The sequence below is a fragment of the Enhydra lutris genome, unplaced genomic scaffold, assembly GCF_002288905.1.
Source record: "Enhydra lutris kenyoni isolate GAN:26980312 unplaced genomic scaffold, ASM228890v2 scaffoldscaffold49, whole genome shotgun sequence".
Classification (NCBI taxonomy): domain Eukaryota; kingdom Metazoa; phylum Chordata; class Mammalia; order Carnivora; family Mustelidae; genus Enhydra; species Enhydra lutris.
Genome location: NW_019154133.1, coordinates 4,374,705 through 4,394,328, shown reverse-complemented (window position 1 = coordinate 4,394,328; position 19,624 = coordinate 4,374,705). Strand labels below are relative to the sequence as shown.

General features: G+C 37.8%; 1 protein-coding gene across 1 annotated transcript in view; it reads right to left on the bottom strand.

Annotated features, from left to right (window-relative positions):
* Positions 1-9,730: 9,730 nt before the first annotated feature.
* Positions 9,731-19,624, bottom strand: part of LOC111156821 (mitochondrial ribosomal protein S28) — a 111,261-nt gene continuing 101,367 nt past the window's right edge. The window contains exon 3 of the mRNA XM_022517911.1: positions 9,731-10,370. Within this exon, the coding sequence (XP_022373619.1) occupies positions 10,205-10,370 (166 nt within the window). The 3' untranslated portion in view covers positions 9,731-10,204. The remainder of the gene's footprint in view (positions 10,371-19,624) is intronic.

Sequence of the window (19,624 nt, the reverse complement as noted above, 5' to 3'; positions counted from 1 at the left end):
TTTAATGCCTTTTTTTTTTTTTTTAAAGGGCTGCATTTTGAAGAGGTAAATACAGACTGGAAAATATCTGTTTACACTCTGGTGGCAAAGCAGGCATCTGGAGAGCATTTAACTATGGTGATACTTTGCTCCCAAGTAAAGGTTCTGTTTGTTACAATATGACACAAAGTTATTTGGCTTCTCAGAAAGGCGCCATTCTCCTTCTGAGTTCTATACAAAACGGAAGGCAAGATTTCAAGATAAGCTATTTTGAGAATATTAAAACATGGGCAAACTAAAATGAAAAGACCAGGACAAACTGGACAGAAATCCAACAAGTCATAAGAAAAACTGAAAATATAATGCCCGCTTGTAAAATATATTACCATTTGCTGCTTATTCTATTTGTTTCCTTTAAGCACTTATGACAATGGAATTGCCTGTAGTGAGTCCTGCCTACCCGGAAAGCTGGTTAAGCCAGACTGTCTGGGGCTTGAATGACATGGCGGCAGGAAGTAGGATAAGAGAGGTGGGGAGGTAGAGAGAGGTTGGCTGGAAGCGTTTCCAGGCACAGGCTACGCTGGGGGATTCTGCAGCCTCAGTAACATGAGGTCAGCGGGAGAAAAGGGTCCTGGAATATCTGGTGCTTATATATCCACATTACTCAGCTCCTAAAGCAGTCAGGTTAGAAGGGTTTCTATTGCACAAATGAATCTCTGACTCAGCAGTGATTTCACTGAAAGTAGAACTTTTGTAAGTTACTCATTTTCTACTGGAATTAGGATATAAGTCCTTAAAAATTAATATTTTAAGTTACTAAAAAAATTAATATAAAGGTAGACTGAGAAAGGAAACAAACTTAATAATCCTTTGGTCATTATTTGAGAGATATCTGAGTTAAGGGTGGAGGAAATGTATTTTATATATATATATATTACATTATTATTATATATAATACATAATATATGTATATTCCTGGTTTTTAATGTAACCTTAATACACTAGAAGTACTGTGAGAAAATGTCATTTTTAAAGTTCATAATACTCTTCCATGCCTTTTAGATAAGATCTTTGAAAGATTACTGGTAAGTTATCTAACACAGGTAACCCATGATAAAAAACTGACCAGGGGCGCCTGGGTGGTGGCAGTTGGCTAAGCATCTAATTCTTGATTTTGGCTCAAGTATGTGGGTCGTGAGGTTGAGTCTCATGTTGCTGAGCTGTTCCCTCTCTCTGACCCTTCCCCGCTCATGCTCACTCTCTAAATAAATAATCTTAAAAAAAAAATCTTTAAAAAAATAACTGACCAGAAAATATCACAAACATGGAATTAATCAATCTAAGGTGGAGAATTATATACTTTTGTACTTTCTCTATTATCATAACAAGGATGATAGGTTTAGATCCAAAAAGGTGTTACCTTTGCCAGAGACAGAAATATTATCTTTGAATGTTGTTTCAGTGGGAAAAAAAATTCTGGGGCCAGAATATCCATCTGGAAGTGATGTTTTATAATTAATGTCACTTTCAAAACCACATATTAAGGTGTACTGGTGCCTTCACTTATCTATGTCAATTCCTCAGGGAATCAGCCTCATAAAGCTGAGCTGGTCAGAAAAATGAGTAGTTCTCAGCACAGAGCTTATGTTGGTGTTAATAAAGTATATGTGACCATTGAAAAATGTTTCTTAAATCACTGTTGCTGTTTTAACTAACTTAGAATGGACACAGCAAAGAGCAGTTCTACTTCTCTGTTCTTCCGTCCTAATAATTAAATGAACAAATCCCTAGAACTTTCCCATGAAAGCACACATAAGAGGGCTGCCCAATGTTAGATGCTTGAGTCTAGCTGGGCCGCTGTCATAGTTTCCATTGCTTGTGTTTTCATCTTTCGGTAAATAGTAATATTTTAAGTTACTAAAAAAATTAATATAAAAGTAGACTGAGAAAGGAAACAAACTTAATAATCCTTTAGTCATTATTTCAATATTTCACCTGCGATGTCACAGTTTAATCTGTGGGGCTTGGGCTAGAAGAAACAGATGGAATTGATGGAAGTTTTACTGTGTGGACAATGTGAATATTCACTCTGTTTGAGTCACACTGTTTTGTGTATATACATGGAGAAAAGTTTAACAAGCCATCACTTACTAGGAGAATGGGGGCATATGAGTGGTTCTCAAACCAAAAAGCAGAGATTATCTCTTTGGGAGGACAAATTTAAGAGCCCCCCTCCCTTGTCCACTTTCTGTGGTACTGGGCAGGGAGCCTAATGTTTAGCTTCAATGTAACCATCCTTCCAGCATCCTTGAGGAAAAAGCTGCCTGTCAACACTTGCATAAACACTATCTATGAGTGACAGAAGGAAAAGAACCCAGAGGCAGGAAGAAGTCAGTGGGCACTGGAAGTCTGTAAGACCTGCATGCAGTTCATGAAAGAACCAGAAGGCTAAAAAAAGGAAAACGGAATTATTTGCCTTCCCTTCTTCAGTCTCCTCAAACTGCTCACTCTTTAGACTCAAGAAATTCTTCCTGGGCGCAATAAACACAGTAATACTCTAGTGTTCGTACGAACAGAGAGATAAAGGAGCACAGTTAACATAAAATAATGAGGCGTCCTTTCGATGACACACACTGTCACCTCCTGTTCTTGCTCTGTAGGTCAGGAAAATGCTAAATGTGGACACACAGGCCCAGCAACCAGCTTTTTGCTATAAAATTACCAGGAGATATGAACCAGACTCAGATGAGTACTTGAAATCTGTATGCATGAAATTTGTCCATGTAGCATCATCTTTTAATTTTTGTTCAAAGCTCTAAAACAAAGCAGTGAAACATCATTTACTCAGATCTCATGGGGTGGCGGCAGAGGTGAAGAGTTGGTGTGAAGACAGGGAAAAAAGGAAGAGAGAAGTGGGAGGTCATCTAGAACACTTGTGCCATCTCATGGCTAAAGACACCTGCTTCCTGCCTGAGGAAGCAGAATATGCAGAACAATTAATCTGTCTCTTACTGACAGATAATCTTGTGCAATTATGGCCACTGATCAGGGAAATTACTCTCAACAAATATTGATGAATATTTTCTCTGTATTTGACACTGTATTGGGCACAGAAGATAAAAAAAATGAGTAAAAAGTAATTCCCTCCTTGGAGATATTTACAATTGATTAGGAAAGAATAAATGACCTTCTAACAGATAAATCTGCACATCACTAATTGGCTTCAAAGCAGAAATAATGAATCCAACCAGCCTTTCATCTACTTTTTTATTTAGATAATTAAGGTCAAGGAAATTGATTTTTAAAAATAATCTATTTTCTTATTTGCTTTCTCTTTCTAAAACCTTTCATTTCAGTGATAGACTGAAAATAACTTTAAAAAAAATTGTATTCATTTATTTGAAAGAGAGACAAAGAGAGCAAGAGAGACTTGATCTCTCTTGCGGGACTTGATTCCAGATCATGACCTGAGCCCAGGGCAGACGCCTAACGGACTGAGCCACCCAGGCGCCCCTGAAACAACTTTTAACATCTAAAACACAGCCGCAGTTCTGTAAATGAGGACAAGTGGCTCCGAAATAGAAAGGAGATATCACAAAATTTATGCACATTTCTACAATTTTACACAATTACTCTCAATCCTCCTCCAGACTACTAAAACAAGCTTTTTAAGATAGGCACAGATAAGCACACAGACACACATAAAAGTGGCATCTGACAGCAGAGGAAAGAGGTGGCCAAAATGTTTAAAGTGAACAGGAGAATTAAAAAAAAGAATAGTTGGGGCGCCTGGGTGGCTCAGTCGGTTGGGCAGCTGCCTTCGGCTTGGGTCATGATCCCAGGGCCCTGGGATCAAGCCCCGCATCAGGCTCTCTGCTCAGCAGGGAGCCTGCTTCCCCCTCTCCCTCTGCCTGCCATTCTGCCTTCTTGTGCTATCTCTCTGTCAAATAAATAAATAAAATCTTAAAAAAAAAAAAAGAATAGTTGTTGAGAGTGATTTAGTCTATGACCCTAAATTAGATTAACACAGATTAAGAGCAACAAGGGAACTAGAAGCAGGTACACCAACATAAGCACAAAGTATCAGCTGATAAGGAAAGGGAGGTGATAGGTAGCAAGTTAAAAGAAAATTCAAAGAGTGCGAGGTTCTGGGGCCATTCAGTAGGAGCTAGCAGCCCTACCCACCTTAAAAATCCCTAGGAAATCACATCATCATGAAATTGTTTTCCATAATGGTAGCCCTGAGTCATCAAGGAAAGCTTTAAATCCTGTTCGGTATTCTCTATTTTGAAAAGCAGGAAATGTTCTGGGGACAGGCGACTGAGTAATACATTTTAGAGTTTTACAGGCAAGATTTGGTTGGGTAGACATTTACATATTCCCTAGCAGCTGAAATCGCTCTGATTATGCAAGTCTGCAGTGTTTTAAAGAATTTTCTCTGGTAAATATCGACTGTGCTATATCGCTAGAAAAATAGATTATGTTTTCCATATATCCATACAATTATTTTTAATACAAACCTGGCCTATACTGATAAGGATCACAAGATCCTAGGCTTTTGGCAGATACCATGATTAAATGAGCTTTTGCAGGATGGGAGGCAGCGCTGTGGGACGGGAGTGAGTGAGTTTTGCATGTGGGAGGGATATAAGTATTTATGATCAAGAGAACAACTGTGATAGAGCAAGTGACTCATTTCTTCACCACCCTGTAGTAGTCCTTGTTATAATCTCAGGATGAGTAAGGTGTGGTAACCTTGCCATTGGGGAACTCCTTGTTTCTTTAGTTGATGTACATTGTAGATACAAGTAAATTCAGGAAAGGTTTAATCAATGAATGGTAAATCCAGATTTAAGTATTTAAAAAAAAAAAAAAAAAAAAGCAGGGAGTTTGAAACAAATCTCCAAACTTCTGAGGCCAACATTAATGGAAAACTATGGGACTTTGAAACCACAGGCTGGTTAGACCATTGGGCTGACCCAGTATTGCATTTCTTATATTCATATCATTTGGTTTTTAAAAATAAATACACATTTGAGTATAAATTCCTAAGGGAACCATGCAGTTTACTTGAAAAGACTAACTTTTCCCCTATGTTTCTTTTAAACTAATTACAAAGAACTCAGAGATGCTCTGAGCCAAAGGATGTGGGAAACTCTGTGAATGAGAGTGACTTATTTTACATTCTCACATCTGCATTCTACCTGTGGGAAATGGAAAACCGGGATTTTAAACATGGGATTTTAGCCTCCAGGTAGGGAATTTATGGCTTCTGAAATCATCCTGTGGACAGATGAAATTTTTAGAAACCAAATAGTGGCTCAGATTACTACCATTTGCTTCACAAAATTGCCTGCTTGAAAAAACAATCCAACTCTTTTACCATGCTCTATAAGTCTCAAATCATTATGGTTTGGAAACAATGCACATGAGACTGTGACAGCAATAATTACTTTGAATGAATGAATAAAAGAAAGCAAGATAATTGTGTTTCTTCCAGGCAACATTTACATGCAAAATCTTTCATTTTGGATGCAGTAACTACCACAGAAGCCAGCAGATAAAGAGGATGTCCCAACTCTCAAAACCATACCAAAAGGAGTGGGAATTCCATTCAGGCAGGCAGCTGAGACAAGGACTGTGGGGAAATGCTGCAAGCTTATTGCTCAGAAATAAGGGTATGTCTGAATTATGTTACTGTGTAACTATCTTTTAGATATATTTAGTGATGCCCAATATGCTAGTAAATTTCCAACAGAACCACAAAATGGATGACAATTTAGGGTAATTCCATGCCTATGATTTTGTTTAAAAAAAAAAAAAAAAAGTCTGGTCCATTAGTCATTTCTATCTTTGTTTAACACCTTTCCCTTTCCCATTCACCCTCTGGTGCAGGTGTTAATGAAATTTGAAATGACTAATGGACCAAAAAAAGTCCTGGAAAATCGATTAAATGGATATTATAATCAGCCTCCACATAACCTAACTTAAATGTTACTTGACAGGTGTGGAGCAAGAACTAGAAAAACCAGAGAAGACCTTACACAAAAAGCAAAAAGGAGAGTATCAAGTTTGATCCTCTAGTAAACCAGAAATTAAAGACTTATTCACATGAGGTGAATTAACATTACAATGGTTATCTCTAAATAATTCTCTAAGCCTGCCTAGGGAGGTAGGAAGGAACCTGTCATGGATGCTTAAACAGTGTGGACTGGATGACCACTTGTAAAAAAGCTGTAATGTGCAAGGAAGACTCTACAGTTTCCATGGTTCATAAGAGAGACAGACACAGAGCTCCCCTATAACAAAGAGCTTTAGCTAAATAGATAAGGCTTGCTCATCCGTATAGGACCCTAGCGTCTGTTTTGGCTTTGTTTCCGCCCTCCTGCCTCAAGACAGAGATCAGCTTCTGCCTTCACCAGTGTTCCCCTTAAGCATCTCTAGATGGCTCCAAGTTAAGGTCCAGAGAAGGTGTTCTCTCTCTTCTCTGTAAGGTCCTGTTTATAGGGCTGCCAATGCCATCTCCCTCCAGATGAATGACAGGGCCTGTCCTAGGGTCTTAGCAGAATTTATGTGCATACTGAGACAAAACACAGTAATCTTCACCTCTACTGCAGAGAGATAGATAGAGACATGGGGTCATTATCTTATGTTCTCCAAACCCCATGGCCTCCTCTGTGGTGTCTTGCCTCCCCCTTTCACCACAAAATCTCTGTGCAGTCAGTTCATACTAGCATTAGCAAATGTCCAAGTCACCACATATTCTGCATGCCATTTCTATTGCTATCACCTTTCTCCCTGGCATCTCTCCATCTATAGAAATTCTACACAATATGCTTTCCCCAGTATAGGCTAGGTTTAGTATTTAGAAAGAATTTCAGGGATATACAGAAAATATAGTCTACTATTTTTTTAAAGATGTACCATGGTCCATATTTATTAGAGAAAATTCTTTTAAAGTTTTACTGACCAAAGACAAACTCTTGATTAATCAGAGCTTTCAGTTGCTAAGGAATACATAAATGTCTACACAACCAAATCTTGCCTCAAAATCTATAAAACCTTGCCCCTTCACCCTTTATCTCTCACAGACCGTTCTCCCAGAGTTGTACTTCCTACTCTTAGCGTTTGTTTCCCAGAGGACCTGAGCTGACACAAACGCTGTGAGATCATTGTTCTGTTCATTTGTTGGGCATGACTAGTTGACTTATAAGAAGGTATTGACTTGATTCAAATATTTACCTTACTTTACGATTAAAGAAACAAAGATTGTTCACTGAAAACTGATTTTCTTGGCTATCTCAACCTGGGTATAATTAGGTTACAGATGTTTGGGGGCACTGATTCTCTTGCTTAAGACCCTGATGGAGGTTTTCATCAAGGCTGCAAAATGGAGGACATGTTATTCAAAGAAGTGAAGCAAGAAAGAATATTACATGGAGCAGAAGAAACTAGAGATACGGTTAACGGGCTGCCAATTGGATTGTGGGACAAAATACAGGAATCCTTGGCATTCCTTAGCTTGTGGTAGCCTAACTACAATCTCTGCCTCAGTTGTCACATGACATTCTTCCTGTGTTTTTGCGTCTGTGTCCAAATTTGCCTCTTCATATAAAGACAACAGTCACATTACATTTAAGACCCACTTTAATCCAGCATGACCTCATCTTGATTATATCTGCAAACCATTTCAAAGAACAGTCACCTTCACAGGTTCTGAGTGGACATGAATTGGGGGGAGGGGCACTCTTCAACCCAGTATAAATGGGAACTTCAGTGATTTAAAACTAGTCTTTAGATTGGTGTCATAAGAGATGAAAAGGCATTTTCACTGCTCTCTTTATCTCATAATCCACATCCAATGTTAGGAAATACCACTGTCTCTACCATCAAAATATACCCAGATTACCACTTTTCACTGCCTGCATTGCTACCATACTCACCCAAGCTGCCATCACCTCTCATCTGAATTACCTACAAGTCTCCTCATAAATCTTGCTATTGCTGTTCATCTTCAATCTACTCAGGATTCTGCTATAATGTCAGAGTATATCCCTCCTCAACTCAGAATTCTCAAAGACCCTCCATCTCAGAGTAAAGGACAAAATCCATACCAGGACCTACAAGGCATCTCCTACTCTCAAGGTTCATCTCCTACTCCTCTTACTTTCAGCTACAATGGCTTCCTTCCTGTGTTCCTCAAGCTGGGCAGGCACAGTCCTGCCTCAGGGCCTTTACACTAGCCATTTCCTCCATCAGAAAACTCTTTCCCAGAGACTCATGTACTAGCTCCCTCATTTCCTCCAGGTATTATTCAAAAGTGAATTCCTGGAAACTATGTATGGTGACAGATATTAACTAGACTTATTGGGGTGATCATATCACAATATATACAAATATCAAATCATTATGTTGTGTATCTGAAACTGATACAATGTTATATATCAATTATACTTCAATTAAGAAGATAAGTTCTTAGAAGAGTTTTTTTTTTAATTTAAGATTTTATTTATTTTATTTGAGAAAGAGCATGTGTGAGTACAGGGTAGGGAAGAGGGAGATGGAGAGAATCTCAAGCAGACTCCCCACTGACCACAGAGACCAAGGCAGAGCTTAACTCCAGAACGCAGAGACCACAACCTGAGCTGAAACCAAGAGCTGGATGCCCAACTGACTAAACCACTCAGATGCCCCAAGAACAGTTTTTTTCTAAGTAATGTATCAGTGGAAAAATAAAAATTATGTATTATAAAAAAGCAGATTCTTCTGTGAGGATTTCCATTGACACTACACTTAAATTTCAATCTGTCACTCTGACACCTCACAACTCCTTTCCCAGCTTTTTTTTTTTGAGATATAGTTAACATATAACATTATATGAGTTTCAAATGCATAACATTAGAGATTTCCTGCAAAATGATCACTACAATAAGCCTAGTTAACATCAACATCATACACAGCTACAAAATTTTTGTCCGTGATAAAAACTTTTGCGATCTACTCTCTTAGCAACTTTCAAATACATAATATTATTAACTATGGTCACCATGCTGTATATTACATCCTGTGACTTTATTTTATAGCTGCAAGTGCGAAGTATGTACTTTTTAACTGCCTTCACTCATTCTGCGTACCCCACTCCCATCTCTGGCAATCTCTAGTCTATTCTCTGTAGCCATGAGCTCAGTTTTTTTTCCCCCCTTCCAGATTCCACATATAAGTGAGACAATACGCCACCTTATCTTTCTTCTTATTTCATTTAGCATAATAACTCCAATGTCCATCCATGTTGCCAAATGCCAAGATTTCCTTTTTTATGGCTGAATTTTACATATATAAACACACACACACCACATTTTCTTTGTCTATTCATCCATTGATGGACATCTACATTGCTTCCACATCTTGACTATTGTAAATAGTTTTGCAAAGAACATGTGGGTTTGGATATCTTTTCAAGTTAGTGTTTTGTTTTCTTCAGGTAGGCACCCACAAGTGAAATTGCTGGATCATATGGTATTTCCATTTGTATATTTTTGAGGAAACTCCATGCTGTTTTCCATAGTGGTTGCAGCAACTTACATTCTCACCAACTGTGCAAGAAGGTTCCCTTTTCTCCACATCCTCACCAACACTTGCTGTTTCTTATCTTCATGATAACAGCCATTTTAATAGGTGTGAGGTGATCTCATTGTGGTTTAATCTGCATTTCTCTAATGATGAGTGACATTGAGCATCTTCTCATGGACCTGTTAGCCAACTGCATGTCTTCTTTGGAAAAATGTCCATTCAGGTGGACTTCCCTGCCTTATTTTGTCCTTGGCACATATCACTGTCTAACACACTACATACTTTACCCATTTATTTTCTATTTCCCCCAGTCAAAGGGAAATTCCACAAAGCAAGCAATCTTATCTAATTGGTTTACTGCTGTTTTGAATAGTGCCATGCAGGTAGCAAGCACTCAAAACATATTTACTGAATGACAGAATTTCTCAGAGTAGTTATATTACCCCAGTCAAAGGAAAGAGTGGGTGTAAAAGGGGGGGGGGGGGGGGGGTAGGGAGAAACAGCTAAAGAAAATTCTAACGAATAAGAGCTATAATTATAGCTTTCATTTATTGTGTCTTCTTTCAATCATTTATTCACAATTTTCTAATTGCATTCTTGATGAATATCTGGGTTCAACAAAACAGGAGTGACTCCATTAAGCAAAGTTTGTTTCTTATTCACGATGTTCCTCTTTTGATTTTGCATCTTTACTCTCCTGGATTCCTAAGAGAATTGCATCCGCCTCAAGTATAGTTGTATCTGTGGTCGCTCCCAGGAACCTAGATGTAAGTTCAAGATCTAACAGCCGCAGCCGGACTCTGGTTCCCTTCTGGTATTTCCTAAATAGTAAGAAAAACAGTTCCATGAATTCTGCATATCACAACACCAACAACTAGTTTAAAGTAAAACTCAAATTCTATTTTTAATGTGGCGGCTCAAAATAAAGATGTTAATACACCTTTTTGTAAAAAAAACTTTATACCAGTATTTCAGAAATAGTTGTTTTTGACATAAAAGTGATTTAGATACATCAGAATTTTTATCTTAAGGTGACTTTAAAAGATTTTATAAGCAAAATAAAACCATAGTCCAAACCGAAAGTCAAACAAGTCAGTTCTTGAAACTGACATTTATTTTAATATGTCACCCATTCTTTAAAATCAGAGAGTGGTATCAAAGGGAAAAAAAGATTTTCAGATATATTTTTTCCTTCTAAAGAAAGAAGAATCTTCTCTTAAAGTAAAGGAAATTTTACAAAACCAAAATGGAAAAAAGTCTAAATGTGGATCTTACTATCGGGGCTTGATTGCACTGTAATTAGTGTAATGACGGCCATAACATGCATGATGGCTCACTTGGTCAATAAAATCATATTTTATAATACCAAATGAAAACTTAAACTCATTTTCCTTCCTCCTTGATCAAGTATTTTAAGAGTGTAATACCAACATTATAAAAAGGTGCAGGGAAATGAAAATATTGCTACTGACCGAAATCCAAAAATCTTTAAAGATCGAAATATGCAGGCATACCTTGTTTCACTGTGCTTCCCTTTGTACTATGCAGATACTACATTTTTTACAAATTGAAGGTTTGTGGCAACTCTGTGTAGAATCAGTGTTACTGCCACCATTTTTCCAACAGCATTTGCTCACTTTGTGTCTCTTTGTCACATTTTGGTAATTTGCACAACATTTCAAACTTTGTCACTATTATTATATTTGTTACAATGATCTGTGATCAGTGATTACAACTGGTTGAAAGCTCAGATGATGGTTAGTAGTTCTTAGCAATAAAGTATTTTTTAATAAAAGTATATGCAGTTAACCTTTGTAGGGTTTGAACTGCACACGTTGATTTATAGGTAGATTTTTTCCAATAAATACAGTACAGTACTGTAAATCTATTTTCTCTTCCTTATGACTTTCTCAATAACATTTTCTTTTCCTTTCTTTTCTTTTTGTTTTTTTTGAGAGACAGCGAAAGAGTAAGCGCGAGCAGGGGAAGGGCAGAGAGAGAGGAAGAGAAAGGATCTCTCGCCCAGAATGGAGCCTGAGGTGGGGCTTGATCTCACGACCCTGAGATCATGACCCGAGCGGAAACCGACAGTGAGACACTTAATCGACTGAGCCACCCAGGTGTCCCAATAACATTTTCTTTTCTCTAGATTACTTTATTATAAGAACATAGTATATATAATACACACAATATACAAAATACCATGTTAATTGACTGTATTATCAGTAAGGCTTCCAGTGAACAGTAGACAATTAGTAGTTAAGTTTCTGGGGAGTCCAAAATTATAACTGGATTTTCAACTGCATGGGGGTTAGCTCCCCTAACCAATGCACTGTTCAAGGGTGAATTGTACATTGTTTTTTTAGACACAATTTAGACACTATTGCAATTTAATAGGCTAATGTACAGTGTAAACATAACTTTTACATGCACTGGGAAACGAAAAATTCATCTGGCTCATGTTATTGCAATATTTGCTTCATTGTGGTGGTCTGGAACTAAGCCTGCATTATTTCTGAGATATGCTTGTACACTTTAAGTATTCTATGTTAATTTTAAAATTAAATAATTTTACATAAATGGAAAGTAAAGAAACAAAGTTCTCCCACAAAGTCACTGGAAAAGTACTTCTGTAGACCATACAATGAATAGTCTCCACACAATGTCTTATTAGGTATTCTGAAGGACTTTATAAATGGTCCATTAAGTAAACATGAAGATTCTTTCTTTTAAGTTTTTATTTATTTATTTGACACAGAGAGAAAGAAAATACAAGCAGGGGGAGCAGCAGGCAGAGGGAGAAGCAGACTCCCCACTGAGCAAGGAGCCCGATGTGGGACTCGATCCCAGGACTGGATCATGACCTGAGCTAAAGGAAGACGCTTAAATGACGCAGCCACCCAGGTGCCCCAGGTTATTTCGTTTTTTAAAAACATATTTTTTCTGCCTATAGAAGTAAACATTCTTTTGTAAAACTATAAAACAGTGAATTGGTCATATTTTTTAGTCCTCCTATATGTATATTTACATGTATGCATACATGAGTGTGTATTTCACAGCACAGATCTACCTATGTGTTTAAAAAATTAAAGAGATATCCTAGAATATTAATTGAGGCATAGCTTTATATTCTTAGAAAACAGCAATTATAGAACATATTCTGTATGAATTAACCACCAGGAAAATAAGGTTAGTGCATAGACAAGGTAAAGCTCAACACCATTTTCTGTATTACTTGGACTGTAACCTATGTTCTAATAGATTCTTTCATTTGTCCTCGCAGCATGACTTGTAATTCATCTAATCAGCTTTGACTCATGTTGACCCCTCCTCCTCTCCTTTCCTGCAACATCCAGTTAGCAAGTTTAGTTCATTTCTTTAACAAATATTTCTTGAACTTAACCCTTCAAGTCTTGCCACCCCTTGGCTGAGGTTTGAGGTCTGACGTGATCTTCTCAGAGACCACGTTTCTAGCTCGCTTCTCAAGATGGGTTGTGTATCTTGGCCTAATATCCATTCCCACATACTGCTATTCCTCTATACTCTGGCTTCTATTGCCAGGACTGCCTGACCTTATCGTCTAGCCCATTGATTCTTAAGTTCTAGGTAGAACTGGATACATCAAAGGCAGCTCCCGAGAAGCTTGGAATTCTCCTTGTCAGAATGAAGACTCCATGACCGGAATCCCCTTGGAAGAAGGAGGTTTTGCGGTTATACACTTGGATGTAAATCTGAGCCCTGCGACTTACTAGTTGGGTAACCCTGGGTAAATTGCTTGCTCTGAACCACAATTTCCTCATCTACAATGACAGCGATTCCAACCATTTTGCAGGTGAATGTTAAATGGGATAATATGTCGAAAACACTTAGCATATGACTGCAAATGTTAGCGCCCCTCACATACTTCTATTGGTTATCTGTGTTAAGTCTCTGATTTCTCATCAGTCTGTATGCTCCCCCAAGATCTGGCACTGTTACTTATCTCTGTATCCTTCCAGTACTGATGCAGCAGGCACTCAAACGTCTGACAATAAATTAATATGACACTTGCTGATAAAAGCCACCAGGTCACAGATGATCTAGAATTTCTATTTTCTTGGCTTTAGCAGCTGTGTGGACTGGTACATTTACTAAACCTCTCTGAAATCTGCCTGGCACTGTGCCTAGCATATAATAGTTAATAAATGTTAGGTTTCTTCTTCTACAGCTCATTGTTGGCTTATTTCTTTTTACTTACTTTTAGGAGCATTACTCATAAATAGATTATAAACTAATCATGAGCAGGTGAACCGCGACTTTTTATAAAAACAGCTGAACAAGTCACAAACACTAGGGACAAACAATTCTGGGCAATGTCATAGTAAAGAAGAAGTTCACAGTGTAAGTGATTCTGTGTCTGTCATATTAATGATAAAAATCTCTAATTAAAATAAAAACAGAAACACCATGAGTGCCCAGTATGCCTCATAATTTATGGAAGGCAGAAGTTCTGTCCCCATTTTTAGATGTGGTAGCCTTTTTTTTTTTTTTAAAGATTTATTTATTTTAGAGAGAGAGAGAGAACAAGTGAGAAGGGGAGAGGGAGAGAGAATCTTGAGCACAGTCCACACTGAGCAGAGCCTGACACAGGGGTCGAACTCATGACCTTGAGATCATGACCTGAGACGAAACCAAGAGTATAAAGCTTAACCGACTGTGCCACCCAGATACAGTAGCTTTTAATGATACAAAAGCTTTGCCTTAATCTCTAAAAAGTATGGAAATTCTGGGAATTACCCAGTGAGATGGAAAAGGAGATGAAAAGGAAACTGCAGGCCTTCATGTGTGTTGAAAGAAGTATTATCCAAATATACACATTGTGCACTACAGAAAAAAAAACAAAACAAAAACCTTTAAAAGACTCTCTTACTTCTGCTATCTAGAGTAGCGGTTTCTACTTTTACCGTACTTCATTTTTACTCTGTATTATTACAGTTATTTCCATGTGTTAACTCCTTTATCAGTCTATAAGATCCTTAAGGGCAGGGATTTCCTATTTGTCCCTCACAGTACCATCCGTATACATGGCACATAATGTAGCCTTCTGAACAGTGGTTTTTGCACTTCCTGTACATCAGAAACACCTGCGGTATTGGTTAAAAATGCAAATGGAGGGAAACAACCCTGGGAATGAGCTGGCAAATCTGAGGTGGACCTTAGGAGCTGAGTAAGCTTTTGGCAAGCTTCTCAGGTGATTCTGACTCAGGCTCCTCTGGTCACCACTTGAGAAAATCTGGCCTAGAATTATGTTTATTATATACAGTCAAGTGCAGGAGGACAGGACAGTGTACATAAACACAAAAGACCGGTAAAATGAAGACCTGTGACAAAACTTTATGGCCACCATTAACAAGCTTCAATAGTAACAGATGTTTTCCATAAGCAATGACAGTCTTTTAGGGTAATTTAGATAGATAGATGAAGGAAAGGAAGAAAGGGAGGGAAGAAAGGAAGAAAGAGAGGAAGGAAGGAAGGTAGGAAGGAAAGAAGGAAGGAAAAAAGGGAGGGAGGGAGGGAAAGTCAAGAAGGTATAATGGAGAAATGCACCTAAACAGAGTTCCTTGAACAAAGCCCACTGATGGCCTGCAGTGGGGCTACCTCCCTGCGCTCAGACTGTCTGTTTTGGAAAATCTAGGACACGGAAAGGTCAGCACACTTCTCAAACAGAAAGAGAGCCATACAATTAATATGAAGTTCATCCTTGTTTTAACTTTGAGACACTTTATTAAAGAAAAAAAAAAAAAAGAAATAACTAATGTATTTCAAGAACTCCACTTCTTCCAACGTAATTTGAGGTGAACCTTCCAGTACTGTAGTCCTGGAATCACTAACCACTAACATTATTTAGTCTTCTCATTTGGGTTTCTACTGTTCCACATAACAAGATTTAAAATGAATATGCCAGGGGCTCCTGGGTGGCTCAGTCAGTAAAGTATCTGCTTGTGCTCAGGTCATGATCCCAGGGTCCTGGGATCAAGCCTCGAGTCAGGCTCCCTGCTCAGTGGCAGTCTGCTTCTCCCTCTCCCTCTGCCCCTCCTCCCCACTTATGCTCTCTCTCGTACTCTCTCAAATAAAATCTTTTTAAAAATAAGCAAAAAATAAAATGAATATGCTAGTAAACTCTTTTTTTCAGATTGTTTGTGCAGCCTTTAAATGGTCACTTTATTCAAAGATTTGGCCTAAGTATAAAAATCCAGAACAGGCAATAGGGTGACTGAGAACATGGGCTTTGGAGTCAGATAACTAGACATGTGCACAGTAACTCTGAGCTACTTCAGCTCTGTTTCGGTGTCCTCATTTGTAAAACTGGAACCCATGTCCCAGGCTATCATGAGCATGAACTGAATTAACACACGCCGGAGCCCTTATAAACACTCATAACTGTTAGCTATCACCACCACTCACCATCACCACCAGCATCACCACCATCAACACACACCCAGTAAAAACTGGCCCTCCATGTTGGAGTGATGCAGAGTGCAAGAGCGCTTTCAGTTCCGACTGAATCAACACAAGATTCCCACAGAAGGGAAATTTGGAGGTGGGTTTTCTTCCCATATTTGCTTTGATTCAAATTTTACTTATTTTAATGGTGTAAGCACTTTTCTCTTAAAAAAGATGGTAACAAAAATGTTCTATAAAAATGAAAACCATTTCTTTTGAAATGAATGATGAATTTCCAGTGAGGATATGAGGCAAAATAGCTCTGAACAAAAGCAAGCAAGATTCAAAGAACTACACACTGAACGGTCCGCATTTCCCAGCACTGACCACAACCTAACTAAAAACAAGAAAACCATATATACTGTCAATCACAAAAGGGTCACAGTGATTTATCTACTCTTGTACTCTTTTCGGAAGGGGCTCAGGAAAATGGAGGGGCAGGAAAAGGTATCTCATTTTACCTATCTGCTATCCCTCTTGCTTCATTAACTTTTGGTGGAGTTAATAAGACTTTTATGCATCTACTTCTGTTTTTCACATATGCCATTTCTTAGAAGAGGAAGATAACAATTTCCATAGATTCATTATTTGTTCTTCCAAGAACCAATCTTTAGCTTCATTTTAAATTCAGTAGTAGCCTTAACTGGTAACCTAATCAACTACCTCCTTTCATGATTTTTCTAAACCTGAATCTGTCTCCTCTGTCTTCTTTTTATAATGGAACTTTATTATTCTTTTATCTAGTTCTTCCTCATTCCTTTGATTGTATCAATGGACTCTTCTAAAAATTGCACAGATACCCACGACAAAATTTTGCTACAATGTGAAAGGGGTTCATAGATTACCTGAAGGCCATCCATGGACCTCTAAAATTAAGCAACCCCAGGGATGCCTACATGGCTCAGCCAGTTAAGTGGCTGCCTTTGGCTTGGTTCATAATCCCAGGGTCCTGGGATCAAGTTCTGCATCAGGCTCTTTGCTCAGCAGGAAGCATGCTTCTCTCTCTGCCTCTGCCTGCCACTCTGCCTACTTGTGCTCTCTCTCTCTCTGACAAATAAATAAAATCTTTATAAAAAAATAAAATTAAGCAGCCTTGCTCTACATTTTAAGTCTGTTTATCTCTCTCAAAGGATAAGAAATGGGTTCTCATTTTATTGACACATCATGGTCCTGTGATAATTACTTATTTTTTGTTTGTTTGTTTTGTTTTTTAGATTTGTTTATTTATTTATTTATTTGACAGAGAGAGCACAAGTAGGCAGAGTGGCACGGAGAGGAAGAAGCAGGCTCTCCCCTGGGCAGGGAGCCCAATGTGGGGCTCGATCCCAGGACCCTGGCATCATGACCTGAGCTGAAGGCAGCTGCTTAACCAACTGAGCCACCCAGGAACCCCAATTACTTCTGTTTTATCTCCAAAGTGCTTAAGAAAACCCAGGACTAGTTACTGCACAAGCTCATGGAGCTAATGCTTAAACCCATACAAAGCCATACAGCTTTATTTTCTAATGGATATAAAAATCCATAATAAGATGGGATCAGGAAGGAGACAAACCATAAGAGACTCTTAATCTCACAAAACAAACTGAGGGTTGCTGTTGCGGGGGTGGGGGGTAGGGACAGGGTGGTTGGGTTATGAACATTGGCAAGGGTATATGCTATGGTGAGTGCTATGAAATATGTAAGTCTGATTCACAGACCTGTACGCCTGGGGCAAAAAATACATTATATGTTAATTTAAAAAAAGAATATAAAAAATCCATAATAAATGTAAAGAAAAAAATTTCTTTTATTATCCTTGGTCACTTAAGTCTACCCTATTAGGAATGAGTAAGGACAGGCGTTAAAGAAGAATCAGACACACAGCAGCATTATGTCTTCAAATTAAAAATATGGAAGAAAACAGATAAATCAATAAAAAGTACCCAACAAAGAAACAGGTTTAAGATGATTATTGTATGAGGCTGGATGGACCCACTGTCTTGATATTGGGCCCACCATAAAGCACAGGTTTTCTGAAATGTCTTGGAAATGCTTAGAGGTACTTTTTGGTTGTCACAATGCTCAGGTCGACATTTAGCAGAGGGTGGGTGGAATGCAGACATTCTGTAATATACAGAACTCTCTGCACAACAGAATTGTCCTGCATCTGTGTTAGACGCTGATGTGGGTGGAAAACCTACTTGTAATTATCTAAGCCTAGAACTACATCTGCTAAAGATACCAAGTTATTTTTTTAAAATAAAAGTTTAAGTATACACTAAATTTCCAAAAGTGTGATTGCTGTGTAAATGAGCAGACGACTGACTTTGTTCAGAATGTTCACTGTTTCAGAAAAATCACACCACCATAAACAACACCACGATTTCATTTTTGTGTTTTGCTACATGTGGTAAGTGTATCTTCTTTGTAATTTAACCTTTGGCCTACTCTTTGCCTTGGTAGATCAGTCCCCTCTATGTCCACCACCTAAAATACATGATTTAGGTTCTTATCTTTCAATGAAATGGACTGATAGAAACTTAACTAAAATATTCATAATACCAAACACCACAGCCCAACATGACTTTTTGTGATAACAGAAACACTTTAGATAAGGTTTGAGCACTTGAATTATGGCTAGTATGAGTGAGGAACTGAACTTTTAAATTATACTTAATTAATATAAATTTAATTTAAAAAGCCACATCACAGTGCAGCTCTAGACCATTTCAAATTGAGAAGCATATTTGTCCCACAACATATAAATACACATTGTGGCAGAAAGGCTAGTTTTGCAGGAAAGATAGCACTCTGAAATAATTTGTTGTAATAAATACCACTAATTAGATTCAGCAATAATAAAGTCAGATACATGTTTGCCATTACTAACTCCTCAAACATTTCTTTCCTTTCTGTTATCTTTTGTATTCTTCCTCAATTCTATACGTGTGACACTGTACTAGACCCATAAGCAACTGAACTATCTTATTAGATATTTTGAGGTTATAATTAAGTTCTCCATAAAGATAGCTTCCCCCATATCACAGGCATAAAAATAAGATATATGGAAAAAAAATAAGACACATGGAAGTAAAATCACTTGCCTAATGCCACAAAGTGGTATGAAAGGATTCACAGATTTTTTTTTTTCCTCTTCCTTTTCTCAAATTCTCAATTACCTGCAACTTCTGGCAAAAACTATAAACTTAATCCCTTTAGGGGTGGTAAGAATTTACCACCACTTCATATAAGCTTATAATGTCTTCCCTTTTACATAAAACACAGGCTACATTGTTGTCATCTAACTCATTATTTTGACTGTCCTCCCATTAGAAAAATGATGACTTTTAGTGGTAACAAATAACAACATTAAAAAAAAAAAAATCTCTGTGGCTTCATGCAATTTTGTTTTTTACTTTTTTTTTTTTTAATTAGGAAAAACATCCCAGATACTAGTTTTTTCAGGAATCTTGTATTTCTGCTGTCTCGAAAGGCAAATAGGATGTCTCCAATGAGCGCATTCAAAATAAAAATAGCCTGTGTTTCTACTGCTTGGTGTGTTTCTTTCTTTTAACTTCAAGTGCTTGCCTCTGACTGATCTTTGTGAACTCCA